Source organism: Myxocyprinus asiaticus, chromosome 4 (assembly GCF_019703515.2).
Source record: "Myxocyprinus asiaticus isolate MX2 ecotype Aquarium Trade chromosome 4, UBuf_Myxa_2, whole genome shotgun sequence".
NCBI lineage: Eukaryota > Metazoa > Chordata > Actinopteri > Cypriniformes > Catostomidae > Myxocyprinus > Myxocyprinus asiaticus.
Genome location: NC_059347.1, coordinates 57338753 through 57357432, shown reverse-complemented (window position 1 = coordinate 57357432; position 18680 = coordinate 57338753). Strand labels below are relative to the sequence as shown.

Sequence of the window (18680 nt, the reverse complement as noted above, 5' to 3'; positions counted from 1 at the left end):
CTTCAAATACAACACTATGAGAACGAGCAAAATGATTGACAGGTAAAAAGCATCAATGTCCACGGACGCATATTTGTTTGCTGTTAACAAAGTCTACAACTGTCACAGAGACCGATGAGATATAGGCTGCTCAGGTGCATTCAATAAGGCCGAAAATCATATCCAGATCGGGTTTCGTGATAATAACATGGGAAATTGCGCTATAAAAGTAACTTAACTTACACTTACATTTACACCAGTATGTACTGTATAATCCACATAAATAGAACTAAAACTGGAGGTGGCATGTCCAAAGATGCGAAACTAATGCTTATCTCCAGAAGTTGTTGGCTCATTATTCGTTTTTTGGTTTCTCCTACCCGCGCTCTCTGGAGCCAACAATTTTACAACGATATCATTAGCACAATTTTGTTAAAGAATATGACTATATCATACAGGCATAAAACATTGAACTCAAATGTTCAACACTTGTTGTAGCTGGAGAAATTTGCCTACAAATGCTCCGATGGGCTTTCAGCACTTGTAAGGGACCGTCTGAAAATTCCACCCCAAAGCAAAAATGTCAGAGGTGTCCAAGTATTCATTCATTAATTAATTCAATAAAAGTGTAAGTTGTGCATACAATTTACAATCTTTAGAATGTGTAAATGTTTTTTAATAAGTGTTTAAGACAGAACATGCAAGGCAGTTGCATTGAACATTTGGACACCAGTGACATTTAGCACAGTGTGTGGACTTTTCAGATGATCTCTTAAGCTCCATAAGCGAATATTGAATCAATATTTAACTTTACATCATTTACATTTATGCATTTGGCAGACGCTTTTATCCAAAGCGACTTACAATGTACTATTACAGAGACAATCCCCCTGGAGCAACCTGGAGTTAAATGCCTTGCTCAAGGACACAATGGTGGTGGCTGTGGGGATTGAACCAGCAACCTTCTGATTACCAGTTATGTGCTTTAGCCCACTATGCAACCCCCACTCCCAGTACAGTAAACTTTCCCCTGCTAAATATTATTATGCAGTCATAATGCTATGATGTTTTGTTTAAATATAATTAGTTTGGTCTATTTATTATGATGTGGGGTCACTGAACTCCCAGTGGAAATGAGAATGCCACTCTTACCATTCTACCACTCCAATTTAGGGGGGGCACTGGGGGGCCAGGCCTATTCACTGCCCCCCCTCCAGAACTGCCCCTGTCCATGGATTGTTTTGAAAAGTAGGAGCACAACCCTCCTCTGCAAGTTGCACGGCAAGGGCGTAACAAGGAAATTACTTTTGGGTGGGCCTCAACACAAATGGATGTTTTTATTAAAAAAAAAAAAAAAAAATGTATTTATTTATTTTTACCAAATTTTACTTAACAACAGAAAAGCAGCACATTCAAACAGTTCTTTCACAAATATTCTGGGTGGGCCTGGGTCTAATTTGGCTGGGCCTTGGCTATGCCACTGGTTTGAGGTATCATTCATGTCCGTAGCATAAACAATGCTATGGCATGCCAATTTAATACCTGGCCTACAATTAGCCTAAGAATGAGCAATAGTATTGAACATAAATTCAGTAGATTTAAACCTAGCTCGGATATCTCTGTCTTTTTCAGTGTTATTCTTTTCCCACTCATTCTGGCCATGTGCACTTTTGTCAGTCACTAAATGTAAATATTTGATGGGCTGAGTGTCCATTGAAGGTGTCAGGGTGTCCGTTTGCAGCGATGGTTTCTCGTTTTGCTTCTTTTAGACATGTTTGACCTGAACTTACATCATCCGTAGATGAATGGATCGGTTACGATGGGATTTATTTACAGGACATATCTTGTTATTTACAGGTCATATGTCTCATTGAGCTTTTAATTGACTTTGCTGAAGCACTACTACACTGTCATGATATTGCAATATGCAGCTGTGCACCTCCATCCGTGATCTGCCATCAGTCCGAGGTGTAAAGCTAGACAAGTAGATCTAATTAACTAATATTACAGACTGATCTGCTTTTTGTTTAATCAGGACCATTGAATCAGGTCTCTCGCTCTGACTAGGGGTCTGAATTATTTATAAATGCGCAGGAAAGGCAGTCACTTCGTTGCCATTTAGGAAACGCTTGATGCATTTGAACCTCCTTTGCTGGAAGCACATTATGGTAATGTGTGATTATATAACCGAGCCAAAATCAAGGTTAAGTAATGCACTTTGTAATGAAACACACGAAATCTAGGGCACTAACATGGTGTGACATTGCTGACAAATTGTGGTCGTTCTATGATCTAGCTGACGAGCTTGTGCCAAGTGGATCTCTGGTTATGGGGGACAGAGGAACCAGCCAAATCTGGCCAAATTCAACCTGACCTCTGTAATGGAGCCCGAGTTGGCATGGTATGGATTGCAGAGTCACCTCTTCCAAGTTTATAATGACCTAAAAAGTGTAACTTGTAAAGAAAAAACAATGGGTGAGTAATAGTCAACATTGGAGTGGTGGTGGCGTAGTGGGCTGAAGCACATAAATGGTGATCAGAATGTTGCTGGTTCAACCCCCACAGCCATCACCATTGTGTCCTTGTGCAATGTCCAGGGGGATTGTCCCTGTAATAAGTCGCTTTGGATAAAAGCATCTGCCAGATGCATAAATGTAAATGTAACATACTTGCATACTAAGCAGTATGGTTTCCTGAACCCCTAATATTTTTGCATGTTGCATCCAAACACTTAGACTTATGGACATAATTCTACATACTGTAAAGTGGGGTCCTAAAGTCTGAGACCACTAGTGAAAATGATTACAGACATAGAGGCTACAAGAGTCCAATATGAATAAAAATACCAGCAGTTTATTGTGCAACTAAAATCCCAATAACAACCAGAAAAAAAAAATAAAATCAATGAGAAAAAAAAAACAGAACGTGGGACTTTTAAATATAAACAAGCCCGAAATACACTGATGGAGACTTGGCTCCATTACAATCCTCTATAATTAAGGATTTACCAAATGAAGGGTTTTATAGCCTACATTCACTAGATTAAATCTATTGGCAACTATCGGCATAGATTTTTGCAGATAACCGATAGTTCAAAAAAGCAACTATCAGCACCGATTAATCGGTAAAACCGATATATCGGTCCAGTTTTAGTTTGGGCACTAAAGACACAGGTTTGTTAAGCTTTTTTGGAGCGCGTTGCAATCATCTTATTTGAAACAAGCGTATATTTTCAAAACAATTAAATTCACAAGGTAAAACATCAAATAGTGTCGTTGTGGTGCTTTCAATATAGCACAGGGTGAATAGAATTTACAAATCACACCTGTATTAGCATTTTCCATAAGCTCCCAACTTTTTCGGAATTGGGATTGTATATATGCACTGTGTATGTATGTATGTATGTATGTATGTATATATATATATATATATATATATATATATATATATATATATATATATTATATACACACACACACACACACACACACACACACACACACACACACACACAGTCTCATGCCCAAGGCTGAAACAAATTTTGCACACAGAACAAACACAGCACAGCCTCAAACGATCTTGCTCACATCGTGACTGCATTTATTAATACAGGGTATTAATCTGCAGGTTTTATGAAGCTAAATTTAAGACTTTAAGCCCTTTTTAAGACCAACTAAAGGAAATGTAAGTAATAAATTCAAGGGAACCCAATGTCATTGCATCGCTCTTTCAATGTAAATGACTAGGGAGCACTAGAACAGTCATATATACTGTATACAGTAGTCACACTTCAAAGTTTAAAAACACAACTTAACAGATCTAAATTATTTTTTTAATTAATTTTACAAAAAGTAACTCAATAAGGCGATACATGATACATTTGCGGAAATGTACACACTGTGCTACTCAGTTGACATGATTCACGAATGGCAAAAAGACATGCCTTGGAATCAGCACACAAGTGTGGGTTATCTTTTGAACTATAGGTGGCGCTGTCTCCAGACTTCTCAGGTACGTTCAGAACATGATGTCAATGATGCATACCAAATTTCTTAAGAATCTGAAAATGCATTCAAAAGACATTTAACTTATTGATACAAATCAATGTGCCAGAGAGGCAGTATGGCTGACATGGAAAAAGGCTGATATGGGTATCCTTAACATTCCCATGACCCAAGGAATTCATAGACACCACACTCATTATTTTAGGACATACAGTTCAAAAGGGCAAAAATAGCCATTTTTCACATTTCTTGACCCAAACTTTGCATGTTCCCTCAGATCATGGTCTTAATGAAGCATATCAAGTTTTGTTTCAATACGACAAACTATTGACAAGATATAGCCTCACTTCCTGTTTTATGTCAACCTTGTTAAATTTGTGTAAACGTAACTTTCAACAAAATAAAAAATAAAAATTTGGTATTATTCATTCTGTGCGGATCAGTCTGGAGATTATTATGAGCTATTGTTTAGGTAAATCATGCAAAGTTTGAAGGAATAGTAGCGAATAAACGATAAAAGTCATAATCCAAGATGGCGGCCACTGTAATGGGCAGAGTTTTAATTTAAGTGGTCCATTTGAATCATCAGGAGGAGAGTAATTACATACAAAAAGAATTTAGAGGACAAATGGTTAAAAAGAAACGTGCAAAAGAAAAGTGCATTTTTTTAACTGGTGGTGGCACTATGGAGTTTGTCTTTGAGACCTCAAATTTGGTATAGGGGCTATTCATGTTAAGAAACTACTCTTCACTTTAAACACAACGGGAAACCATGACCTTATGAATTTAAGACTTGTTGTTCCGATTTAAGACCTTTCTAAGGCCTTAATTTGTGAAAGGGCAATTTAGACTTTTTAAGACTTTTTTCAGACCTGCAGAAACCCTGTAATAGTCGTATCGGCAGAACAGATGAGCAGTTAAACTGTTTCAGTGTAAAATATTCAGGCATGTTTTAAAGGCAAGAGGACTGACCTGCAACACCTCTGTCCTCAATGTGCTTTGAACTTATTAACAATGTCACTTTAGTTAATGAGCACACAGACTATTCTAGCACCAACAGCACCATAACAGCACCATGAAACTCTCATGAGCCACATAATACAATATTCACACAGTTTTACACATATTTAAAATGACTAAGACTAAAATACATGAACTAGAAAATAAAACATCACAAATACAGTGCAAACAACCATTCATCTATCTTTATATCCTGTGTAAGGATATGCAAGCTATAATGTTCAATTTAGGGTCTTGATTTGTGAAGTGGAATTTAAGAAATTCGATTTTTATTAAAAGAATAATAGAATATATAGAAGAGTTGAATGAAAACTACTCTTTGATGAACCCTGAAACATTAATGTTACTAGCACCTTTCTGAAAGCACATTCAGTTCTATGAAAAATGTTTGTACCTGCATTTTGTCACCATACTAAAAATGATTAAAATGATTTGAAGCATTGAATGACAAGAATTCTCACCACATAAGTTGTTCATTTAAAAACATCCAATATTCAGGGTCGGGGAATAAAGTTATAAATACACCACACTTAAGTACTATTTCTCTTCTACACTGCCTTAATAATGTAAAACAGTCACTTCACAGTAATTTACCTTTTTAACATATATAATAATATATATATTTTTCTTATTAAATATAGATAATAATATTATTTCATCACAGTGAACTAAAACATATTTAGAACAGAAAATAGAAACTGCCTGGGGGAAAAGCCTTTATAATAGTATTTACCAAATTAAAATGAAGAATTATAAACAAACATATGAAGCAGAGAGAGAGAAAGAAAGAAAGAGAGAAATTTCTCAATTTGTCATTCACTTTTGAACCAATTTAAAAGTTGTCCTGCTCTTTAAAAAAATCCTAATTTTGTCCAGCAGCCCTCCAACAGATGAACTTGCACACAAAAACGCATTTTAAATTTCATAACAAAATTCCATCAAATTCAATTGTGTCATTTTTAACTAAATGAATAAAACTTAAAACATTTCATTTTATTTTTATTTTATTAAATATCATTCAATTCAATTTGATGGAATTTTGTTCTAAAATATAAAAATGCATAAATCTTAAAAAAAAAATAATAATAAAAAAAAATAAAATAAAATTAGAGTGTGGGCTAATACGTTAATAGTAGAAGCTGATCACATCAAAATGCGAGTAATTCTTGCATTAACTTGTTTTGTGCAAATTAAGTTAATAAAACTACACTCATTCAAGAACTGCACCTGAAAAATACTCTCAAAGTGTTACATAATGTTCATTAGATAGTGGTCATAAAAACTTGGGTCCTTAAAGGGATAGTTCACCCAAAAAAAGATGCAACAAAAGTGAATGGTGACTGAGGCTGTAAGTCCAAAACATTCTGCCTAACATTTCCATTTGGGTTTCACAGAAACAAGAAAGTAATTTGGGTTTGGAACAACATGAGGGTGAGTAAATGATGACAGAATCTTTATTTTTGTGTGATCTCTCTCTTTAAAGGGATAGTTCACCCAAAATTGAAAATTCTCTTATCATTTACTCATCCTCATGCCATCCCAGATGTGTATGACTTTCTTTCTTCAGCAGAACACAAAGATTTTTAGAAGTATATTTCAGCTCTGTAGGTCCATACAATGCAAGTGAATGTTGATCAGACCTTTGTAGCTCCAAAAAATCACATAAAGGAAATAAAATAATAATAGATATAATAGGTGTGGGCGAGAAACAGATCAGAATGTTAGTCCTTTTTTTTTACTCTAAATCTCCACTTTCACTTGTACATCTGAAAGTCACATGTGGTGCCTGTTTAGTTTCACTTTCAAATCTGAAAGGGAAAGTGGAGATTTTGAGCAAAAAAAAAGGACTCACCCACACCTATTATATTGCTTCTGAAGACATGGATTAAACCACTGGAGTCATGTGGATTACTTTTATGTTTCCTTTGTGATTTTTGGAGCTACAAAAGTCTGGTCACCATTCACTTGCATTGTATGGACCAACAGAGCTGATTTTTCAAAAAATCTTTGTTTGTGTTCAGCTGAAGAAAGAAAGTCACACACATCTGGCTTGAAGATGAGTAAATGATGAGAGAATTTTCAATTTTGGGTGAAATATCCCTTTAAATGGCATTTTTTTCATGGTGAACTAATATCTTTAGATTGGTGAACCAAATTATTATGTTTGTTCTGTCAGAAATACATACTTTTGTGAGTAAAATAAAAAAAATGCATTATTAAAAAAAATGGTATTCATTTTCCAAACTAAGTGCAGAGAAAAACATACCTGTAGGCAGGTAGGAACTTATAGTTTTTGGGGGAATATATGTGTAAACAAGGTCAAATGTGTTAAAGCTGAAAGTCCTAAAATTTTGGTAGCTGAAAGCATAATCAAATCAGCGAAAATATTTCATTAAATTTAACTGAACATGCAAGGGACAGGGGATGTATAAAACTTTGTAAGTGGCGGGTGTTGAAATTCTGCCGAAATCTGTGGAGCTTTTTGCGGAATTCTGTGTGCATAGATTCCATGTGTACTTGGATATACGTTAAAACATCTAACTGATGCTGAATCCTGTAAAAAAAAATAATGCTTGATGTATTTTTATGTACAGTTGTGCTCAAAAGTTTGCATACCCTGGCAGAAATTGTGAAATTTTGGCACTGATTTTGAAAATATGACTTATCATGCAAAAAAACTGTGTTTTATTTAAGGATGGTGATCATATGAAGCCATTTATCATCACATAGTTGTTTGGCTCATTTTTAAATCATAATGATAACAGAAATCATCCAAATGGCCCTGATCAAAAGTTTACATACCCTTGAATGTTTGGCCTTGTTACAGACACACAAGGTGACACACAGGTTTAAATGGAAATTAAAGGTTAATTTCCCACACCTGTGGCTTTTTAAATTGCAATTAGTGTCTGTGTATAAATAGTCAATGAGTTTGTTAGCTCTCATGTGGATGCACTGAGCAGGCTAGATACTGAGCCATGGGGAGCAGAAAAGAACTGTCAAAAGACCTGCGTAACAAGGTAATGGAACTTTATAAAGATGGAAAAGGATATAAAAAGATATCCAAAGCCTTGAAAATGCCATTCAGTACTGTTCAATCACTTATTAAGAAGTGGAAAATTCGGGGATCTCTTGATACCAAGCCAAGGTCAGGTAGACCAAGAAAGATTTCAGCCACAACTGCCAGAAGAATGAAATTTCGGGATACAAAGAAAAACCCACAGGTAACCTCAGGAGAAATACAGGCTGCTCTGGAAAAAGATGGTGTGGTTGTTTCAAGGAGCACAATACGACGATACTTGAACAAAAATGAGCTGTATGGTCGAGTTGCCAGAAGGAAGCTTTTACTGTGCCAATGCCACAAATGACAACACCTTGACACGCCTCACAGCTTCTGGCACACTGTAATTTGGAGTGACGAGACCAAAATAGAGCTTTATGGGCACAACCATAAGTGCTATGTTTGGAGAGGGGTCAATAAAGCCTATAGTGAAAAGAATACCATCCCCACGGTGAAGCATGTTGGTGGCTCACTGATGTTTTGGGGGGGTGTGTGAGCTCTAAAGGCACAGGGAATCTTGTGAGAATTGATGGCAAGATGAATGCAGCATGTTATCAGAAAATACTGGCAGACAATTTGCATTCTTCTGCACGAAAGCTGCGCATGGGATGTTCTTGGACTTTCCAGCATGACAATGACCCTAAGCACAAGGCCAAGTTGATCCTCCAGTGGTTACAGCAGAAAAAGGTGAAGGTTCTGGAGCGGCCATCACAGTCTCCTGACCTTAATATCATCGAGCCACTCTGGGGAGATCTCAAACGTGCGGTTCATGCAAGATGACCAAAGACTTTGCATGACCTGGAGGCATTTTGCCAAGACGAATGGGCAGCTATACCACCTGCAAGAATTTGGGGCCTCATAGACAACTATTACAAAAGGTTTGCACGCTGACATTGATGCTAAAGGGGGCAATACACAGTATTAAGAACTAAGGGTATGCAGACTTTTGAACAGGGGTCATTTCATTTTTTTCTTTGTTACCATGTTTTGTTTTATGATTGTGCCATTCTGTTATAACCTACAGCTGAATATGAATCCCATAAGAAATAAAAGAAATGTGTTTTGCCTGCTCACTCATGTTTTCTTTAAAAATGGAACATATATTACCAATTCTCCAAGGGTATGCAAACTTTTGAGCACAACTGTATCTCAAAGCACGCTTTTTCTTATGTTCAAGTAAAAAAAGACACATCTGAATATAATGCCTGTGTCTCTAAGGGTACCATGAACCCAGTTTGCAGAATGTCCAGTAGTTTGCGCTTTGGGTTATTGACCCAAGGTTGACCTTGCCATGACCCTCAGTAAATGTTACATCATGCAAGTGACACAACACTGCTTGCGGATAGAGCGCAGGGAGCATCGACCAAGCAGCTCCAGTTTCTCACAGAAACGTGTTGACATGCTGTTTTTCTTGCAAACTAGACCTACAAAGCATTGAAAACAACAACAAAAAACAATGAGGGGCATTAACATTAAAAATAAACTAAAAAGAGTTTTCTTTCTGGTATGTGAAACATATTGAACATTCAAATAAAATGATGGACACAAAAGATCCACATTTTCAGAGAAATCTCATACACCTGTCATCAATTATGAGATGAACTAAATGAAATATTGTATAATTAAGTTTACCTAAATCAGGTTTACACTCCTCTGGGTTGCAGATCTGAACAGTGTCTGGTTTGTTATTTTGTGCACACACTGAAGTTTTCTCTTCATCTCCAGATTCCTCGTTTACACACCTCACCGCTCGCTTCCGAACTCCTCCACCACAACTTCTGGAGCACTGTCAATCAAACATCAACACATCAGAACAACAGAAACATCTGTTAAATCAGATCATATAAAATCAGCTATTAAAAACCTTGTTTTTATGTCCAATTAAGCCCACTGAGATTAAAAATGAACATTATGTATATGTATGTAAATCAGGGTCAGAAATTAAGGGGTGCTTGGGTCAAAATATCACAAAAACAGACAAAAATGCCCCCGTAATTCAAAATGTGGTGGCAAAAAATGCCCCTGTAATGAATTCTTCTGTTTTTAAATGTGATTCAGTTCTTAATATTCTATTATAGTCCTGGTTGTTAATATTATCGCATAGTTGATATAGATTGTATTATTGAATTCATTAAATAGACGTATTTGATATAAACTAGAGGTAGACCGATATATTGGTTTTACCAATTAATCAGTGCCAATAGTTGCTTTTTGGAACTATCAGTTTTCTGCAAAAATCTATGCTGATAGTTGCCAATAGTTTTAATCTAGTGAATGTAGGCTATAAAAAACCTTAATTTGGTAAATCCTTAAATATAGAGGATTGTAACAGAGCCAAGTCTCTGTCAATTCCAAATAAGTACGTGTATTTCGGGCCTGTTTATAGATGAAAGTCCTGTGTAATGCAACCAATATTTCTGGTTATTATTGGGATTTTGGTTGCACAATAAACTGCTGGTATTTTATTCATTTTGGACTCTTGTAGCATCTATGTCTGTGCCCGTCATTGTAAGGAGAGACTGAGAGTTTTTTCTAATAAATCTTAAAACTGAATCGGCCAATTAATCAGTTATCGGCCTTTTCCACCACCTTGGTAATCGGTATCGGCAAAATCCACTATCGGTCGACCTCTAATTGCCCATATATAAGTAAAAAATGCCTCTGAAAATCAAATACAGGGGGCAAATATTACCCCTTGATGCAAGTTAATTTGACACTGGTGTGGATATTTAGCAAAATATCTTAAAACTGATGCGTTAAAAACAATGCAAGTTCTCGGGGGAACCTGCACAGTACTGAACGAGCTTCTCTCATAGCGCTCATGAACATGCAATGGACATCAAGATATTAACTGACAAATGACTTAAATGTCAGCCTATTTCTCACCAAACCTTATCGTGTGCTTTCAAAAGACTTGGAATATGATGGACAAGCCATATGGACTTCTTTTATGGTACATTTGGGTCTTTTTTAAGTTTGACAAAGAGTGACAAAAGGAGATTTTTCTAATGAATATCCTGATCTTCTGATCTGTCTTTCTTTTCAATACAACAGAAGTTAATAATGTATTACATACTTTCTTTCACATCAGAAAGGGTTTAGAACAACATGAGTATATGATGACAGAATTTTCATTTTTGGGTGAGCTATCCCTTTAAGACATCAAGCAGTCGTACAATGACTGTCTGGCACTCATTCCATCCCAGTGAACAGTGCAGATCGTGCGGTCAGTTACCTGGCTCCAGGTTTCAGTAGTCCAGCTGGTGCAGGGCTGCAGACTGCAGGACTCAGTGCTGTTGGGTTTGAGTGTGATGTTACAGCGCTGGTACTCTGGACAGTACACAAGTCTTTTTTTCAGCCCTTGCCCACAGCTTTTAGAGCACTGTCAATCACACATCATCGATGAAAACCAAAGTCAGTGATTAGCAACTTCATTTTCAGTCTGTTCTTCACACAAAGTTGTCATATGGCATTTTTGCAAATTGATATTACGTGGTTTATTACACGTCTCATAGCAGTTCCCAGATGAAATGTCCACTGTGTGGTGCTAAAAGCTATTTAAATGCTTCTAATCTCAAACAGATTAGGTTTTTAAAGGTGCACTCAGTAATTTTTTTCCTCATTTAAAAAGTTTTACATCTAAAGGAATGAATAGTAATATTGAAACATATGTTTGAAATCATGAACAATCATGTGAGATGAAGAGTCATATAAGTAACCTTATAAACTCTTCTATTCTACATTGGGGCAGGGGAGCCTCATGGGGGCAGCCAGGTTAGGATCACATGACCAGCTGAATACTACTTGCTTAATCTCAGTAACTGCCCTGTTATTGGAATAAATTTATCCTGGCTTACTGTGCATAGTGAATTTCTACAATGGCATTGGTAACTGAAAACTACTGTGTTTGAATGATGCAGCATCCAGGCCACTAGGTGTCACTGTGAGCCAATGTAAGTTACTTCAACATACTTCAAAAAATTACTGAGTGTACCTTTAAGGATAATGCTCTATCGAGTTTTAAAACAACAAAACCTACCCTTAACCTTAAACCTAAACCTAACAAATAGTGTCATAAAAAGCTAATGTGAGATGAAAAACACAATGGTTGAAGCAATCGACTTGTGTGGTCTTCTGTGGTCTTGTCCTTTGCATCGTTAGTGCAATGCTCTATCAGTTGAGCTATCGCGCAATTTGATCGCACTCGAACAAACTTGTAAATGCAGTTGGTTATGTAATGCAAACATTAGCCTTACAAGTCATGTGCTATAGGAAGTGTTTAGATGTCATTAAATAGCATGGAGTGAGGAGCAGAGCAAAAGTGTTTATGAACTGATAATCTCCCATTTTACTCGTGATTTAAAATGAATCAAAGTAATTGCTGTTGTAGCGCCTCTATTGTTCATTTCAACAGGAAACTGCCAGAATACGTACAACAAGCAATGTAAAATGATTGTCTATTTTGAAGCTTGACAGCCCCTGACTGTATGCTTTCATTTCAAGAAAAGAGCAGCATCTCATTTTGTGGTCCAGAGACAAAAGTAAGTCAAATGAGTTTCGATCATGACAGTGACACAATTTATTTGGGATAACTATCCTTAAAGGGATAGTTCACCCAAAAATGAAAATTCTCATCATTTACTCACCCTTATGCCATCCCATTTGTGTATGACTTTCTTTCCTCTGCTGAACTCAAATAAAGATTTATAGAAGAATTTCTTAGCTCTTTTGCTCCAAACAATGAAAGTGAATGGGTGCCAAAATTTTGAAGTTCCAAAAATCACATAAGTCAACATTAAATTAATCCATAAGAATCCAGTGGTTAAATCAATGTCTTCAGAAGCAATATGATAGGTGTGGGTGAGAAACAGGTCACTTTTACAATCTTCTTCTTGTGTTTTTGGAGATTCACATTCTTCATGCATACAGCCTCCTACTGGGCAGGGAGAAGAATTTCAAGCAAAAAAGAACTTAAATATTGATCTGTTTCTCACCCACACCTATCATATCACTTCTGAAAATATGGATTAAAACACTGGAGTTTTATGGATTACTTTTACAATGCCTTTATATGCTTTGTGGAGCGTCAACATTTTGGCACCCATTCACTTGCATTGTATGGACCTACAGAGCTGAAATATTCTTCTAAAAATCATAATTTGTGTTCTACAGAAGAAAGAAAGTCATACACATCTGGGATGGCATGAGGGTGAGTAAATGATTCAATCATTTTTCATTTGGGGTGAACTATCCCTTTAATAGGTGGCCTGTCAGGTTAGTACCTTGCCCCAGAGTGAGTACTTCCACTGCAGGCAGGGTCGGGTGTAGCAGGGCAAACTACTGGGTGGTTTGTATGACAGAACCTGACAGTGAAAGGGCCTCAATGGACGTCTGCTCTGTGTGTCAATGCACTGCACATCTCGATGCTTCATATCACTCACACAACCTTCAGGACACTAAAGAGAGGGTCACAAAGATGTCACATCAAAGTTCAAAGCTTACAGTAATTATGTTGGCTTGACAAAGGTTTAGGGATTTTTTCCAAAACCCCTAAACCAAGTCCAGAGCTATTAATCTACAACCACCAAACTTGGCACAGACATACAGACTGTTCTGACTCACAATATTTATGTTTTCTTACTGATTGTACGCAAGGTTTAACCATGTCGGACCTTCGCAGCAGCCACAAATAGACTTACACTGACAATGATCAAACAGAACAGTCATGCTAAGTGTCTATCTGGCCGTCCGTCCATCCATGCATCTATCTGTCTATCTGTCTGACAGTCCATCCATCCGTCCGTCCTTCTGTTTGTCCATCCATCTATCTATCCATCTGTCTATCTGTCTGTCTGTCCATCTATCTATCTATCCATCTGTCTGTCCGTCCGTCCGTCCATCTGTTTATCTATCCATCCATCCGTCCGTCCGTCCATCCATCCGTCCATCTGTTTATCCTCCTGTCCATCTATCCATCTAACTATCCGTCCATCTAGCCGTCCGTCCGTCCGACTATCTATCTGTTTATCTGTCTATCCGCCACATCCTTCTATCTATCCATCTGTCTATCCATCTATCCACCCCATCAGTCTATCTATCCATCTGTCTATCCATCTATCTGTCTGTCCGTCTATCCATCCGTCCATCTATCTATCCATCTGTCTGTCCGTCTATCCATCTATCCGTCTATCTGTTTTTCTATCTATCCGTCCATCTATCTGTCTGTCCGTCTATCCGTTTATCTATCCGTCCATCTATCTGTTTGTCTGTCTATCTGTCCATCAGTCTATCCATCTATCTGTCTGTCCGTCTATCCATCTGTCTATATATCCGTCATCTATCTATCCATCCATCCATCCATCTGTCTATCTGTCTTTGTCTATCCATCTGTCTGTCTATCCATCTCTGTCCATCTATCCGTCCATCTGTCTATCTGTCCGTCCACTGTCTATCTATCTATCTATCCGTCCGTCTGTCTATATCTATCTGTCTATCTATCCATCCGTCTATCTTTCTATCTATCTGTTCATCCATCCGTCTCTATCTATCTATCTGTCCATCTATCCATCTGTCTATCTGTCCATCCGTCTATCCATCTGTCTATCCATCCGTCTGCTTATCCGTCCGGCCATCCGTCTGTCTATCTATCTGTCTATCTATCTATCTGTTTATCTGTCTATCCATCCATCTATCCATCTGTCCGTCTATCCATCTATCTGTCCATCCGTCCGCCTGTCTATCTTTCCATCTGTCTATCCGTCGGTCGTCCATCTATCTAGCTATCTATCTATCTGTCCATCTATCTGTCTATCTGTCATCCATCCATCCATCCATCCGTCTGTCTGTCTGTCCATCTATTTCTAAATCTATCTGTCTGTGTGTCTGTCCTGTAAAACCTTTAAAATTCCAGCTTTCATAACAAAATATCCAAAACTACACTCTAAACTGTTCTGACAAACTTTATTTTTCTAGTTAGGTACAGAAGAGGTTTGTTTTTGTTCAGAGAATGTGGCTTTACATTGGTCCAGTCGCCAGTCATCCAGGTGGCACAGGGTCGTAGGTTGCATCGTCGGGCTGGTTCTGGTTTTTTTACACTGGCACAGTCTTCCTCACGCTCTGAGTTGCAGACTACTGACCGCCACACCGCCCCTAGACCACATGTAGTGGAGCACTGTGACAAAGGTTACACACCAGTCAGTACATCAAATGCTAATCAAAACATTACACAAAAAGTTTTTGTCTGCAAAAGCCACACAATTTCATTGCATTAGATCACAAATATAAAACTAAGTAGTAGTATTTAGATAGCACAATATGGTCCACCGAAGCAAAACATTTCTCAAAAAAGTTTCAAATGATAAAACAATAGATATACTGTTTTAAATGAAGATAAAAAGTATTGTGACACTTTTTGGTTGTCGAATGGTAGTGGAAAATGCCCATAGTTAATGTGCTGAACTACACCTGTGGTTACTCTACAAGGACACCTGTGTGAACTGGAGAAGAAGTGACTTCATGCATCCATTAAAAATCACCTTGGTACCTGTTGTTTGAAAGCTATTGCAAAAAATGTCTTAGAAAAGTGAATTTTGTTCTAAGAAAAGCTCTAGCAACATTTGTTTGCACATGCCACTTGGTTTGATATTTTGTTATCTAATGCAATGACATTCAGACATTTTAAGTGTGACTTAAGTGCCCAAATAATTTTTGGGACGACTAGCTAGGTATGCATTCTTACATCACTCCAGTTGCCGACTTCCCAGTAGGCATTCCTGCTGATGGGATCTTGTGCGTTCAGGTTCCTGTAATCATTCGTGGTGCTCACCATCTCTGGCTTCAGCTTGTCTACTTTAGGCACCTTGCCTTTATTGGGACTTTTCAGTATGTGTGATGTCTTTCTCAGTATTTTCACTGTAGGAACAGTAGGTTGTGGACTCCGAGTACTGACGTGTGACATTACTGATTCTGACCTTGGGTTTGTGGTGGTATTTGTTTTGTATGGACTTCTTGGCTCAGATTCCCACTTAGGAGTAGTTATAGTGATCAAATCTGGAGTTTTAGTGTCAGTCAAGTGGACATTGTATTGGGATCTGCTAGTAGTGGCTGATTTCGTTGTAGGGATGTTAGTGTGTATCAGTGTTCTATTCAAGGTTGGATGAGTTGTGTGTACAGGCGTTTGTGTGGTTGGTCCATCAGTGGATGACCTTACAGGAAATGGGCTGGTAAACATATTGTCCTCAGTCGCCCTTTCTTCTCCAGATGTATCTTCTACTATGTAATCATAACCCGGCATGTATCTAGAACTTTTTTCAGGAGGCTGCAGGTCTGTGCTTCCTTCCTCGTCCTCAGGAAAACTGGGGTCTTTAGTATCTGTGGGAACTGGTTCATGATCCCCTTTGTCTTTGTTACCATCTCTGACCAGAATAAAGTCTTGGTCGTCTTCATGGATGATGTCAGATGTTGTTATGGTTGTGGCCATTGGGAAAGCTCTGGTGTGTGTTATAATGCGAGTATTGGTGTTGAAGTTTGGTGGCATGATAGTGGTGCTTGATTCTGGAGTTCCAGGTTGGATTCCAGGGGCCTGTGTTGGGATTGTGGGGGGAACTCTTGGTCGGAATCGTGGTCTGAAGGGGGAACCGGTCCATCTATTAGTGGATGAGCAGCTCTGAAGTTTACAGAAGATCGTGGAGCGAGGTCGATTGGCAGGGTTGCATCGGTCTGGTTGTTTTGCCACACACTTGACGATTCTCGACTTTATGCCGCCATTGCAAGACAGAGAGCACTGCAGGACAAAAGAAAATTTTGGTGCACAATCATAATTTTTAGAAACACAAAATGATTGACTCCAGCCAGGTCTCCTAAGCAACCAAATTGGCCCAGTTCCTAGGTAGGGCAGAGTCACATGGGGTAACCTCCATGTGGTCGCTATAATGTGGTTCGTTCTCGGTGGGGCGCATGGTGAGTTGAGCGTGGATGCCGCGGTGGATGGCGTGAAGCCTCCACACGCGCCATGTCTCCGTGGCAACGAGCTCAACAAGCCACGTGATAAGATGCGCGGGTTGGTGGTCTCAGATGTGGATGCAGCTGGGATTCATCCTCCGCCACCCGGATTGAGGCGAATCACTACACGACCACAAGGACTTAAAAGCGCATAGGGAATTGGGCATTCCAAATTAGGTGAAACACAAAATTACACTGAACTCATATGATAATACATCTTATTAGAATGCAAATGTGCTTTTATGGCACTGGAACACAATGTCAACACAACAAAAGGAAAAAGTTCTTCCAAAAAAAAAAAAATCATAATTTACTCAATGTTCGGGGTAGCTGGGTCAAATGATGTGATGCTCATTTTTTTGTCCAGATCTAGCAAATTATCCTAAAATACATAAAAAATAAAATTCATGCAAAACAATTACTTGGCTACACCTCTTTGATGAACATGGTTTCAATTTCTGTTTTTAAAGTCACTTTGATATTTTTTCTGGGGCTTAAATTAAAACATTTCATGTGGTGTAATCGTCCAGACAGTAAAAAAAAAAAATGTTTTAAGTCTCATTAAAAGCTAAAATTCTTGGAAAAATAAATGTTGGCACAAGTAGTACAGATTAATGTTTTGTTTTATTAATATTTCTTTAAAAATATAAGCAGTGAAACAATTGTTTTTAAATAATTAATATTTGAAAAACTTTTGTCCACCAAATCAAAGCCATGTGGGGTAACCAACATGCCATTTTGTTGTTTATGTTGACATAAAACATAAAACAGAGAGGACCCCTTTAGACCCTCATGACTGTGTGTAAAGTTTTTTTAAAAATGTCCAATATTTAGACATTGCCCTTTTTGGAATTTGAAAGCCCCTGATGACTGTATGCTTTTATTTTAAGGGAGAGAGCTGTGTGAGAACTGATTAAAATGTCTCCTCCTGTGTTCCTCGGAAGACATCAAGTCAGATAGGTTTGGAATTAATTTAAAATTCCTTATAATTCACAAAAATGTATGTACAAAAATCATAGCAAATAAAATTGATAAAAGCTCTGATGTAGAAAACATTAACCAGACCCATCTGCAATAAAACAACCCACCTCGCTCCAGTTCCCCACAGCCCATTCTGACCCACATGGTACATCTCGGTTGCAGGGTACCACAGGTTTGGGTTTGAGCAACTGCTTGCAGTCTCCAGGGTGTAGAACCCGCTCCTCTCCAACCACCGTACGCACACACAGAATTGTGCGCTTTCTCACTCCATTTGGACCGCATGTGGCTGAGCAAGTCTGCCATCCACCTACCCACCACCTGAGGTCAGTAAAGAGTTTAAAGAGCAAAGACCATTTCATTGCAACTGTTTGGTCATTGGCTATGCTGAGGTTGGGCTTCGGCACAGCCATTGACCAGGAGAATAAAAAAAAAAGGCACTCCATGCCAAAAAGGTTGCCGACCCCTGCTCTAGAGACTGGTGTGTGAAAATCCCAGGAGATCAGCAGTTACAGAAATACTCAAACCAGCCCGTCTGGAACCAACAATCATCCATGCGATTTTCTAATCAGCCAATCATGTGACAGCAGTGCAGTGCATAAAATCATGCAGATACGGGTCAGGAGCTTCAGTTAATG

General features: G+C 38.1%; 1 protein-coding gene across 1 annotated transcript in view; it reads right to left on the bottom strand.

The window, feature by feature from the left end:
• Window positions 1-6644: 6644 nt before the first annotated feature.
• Window positions 6645-18680, bottom strand: part of LOC127439992 (A disintegrin and metalloproteinase with thrombospondin motifs 12-like) — a 53171-nt gene continuing 41135 nt past the window's right edge. The window contains exons 18-24 of the mRNA XM_051696332.1: window positions 18153-18363; window positions 15803-16846; window positions 15083-15235; window positions 13347-13520; window positions 11300-11446; window positions 9697-9850; window positions 6645-9488 (exon numbers count right to left, since the gene is read on the bottom strand). Coding sequence (XP_051552292.1) covers window positions 9373-9488; window positions 9697-9850; window positions 11300-11446; window positions 13347-13520; window positions 15083-15235; window positions 15803-16846; window positions 18153-18363 — 1999 coding nt within the window. The 3' untranslated portion in view covers window positions 6645-9372. The remainder of the gene's footprint in view (window positions 9489-9696; window positions 9851-11299; window positions 11447-13346; window positions 13521-15082; window positions 15236-15802; window positions 16847-18152; window positions 18364-18680) is intronic.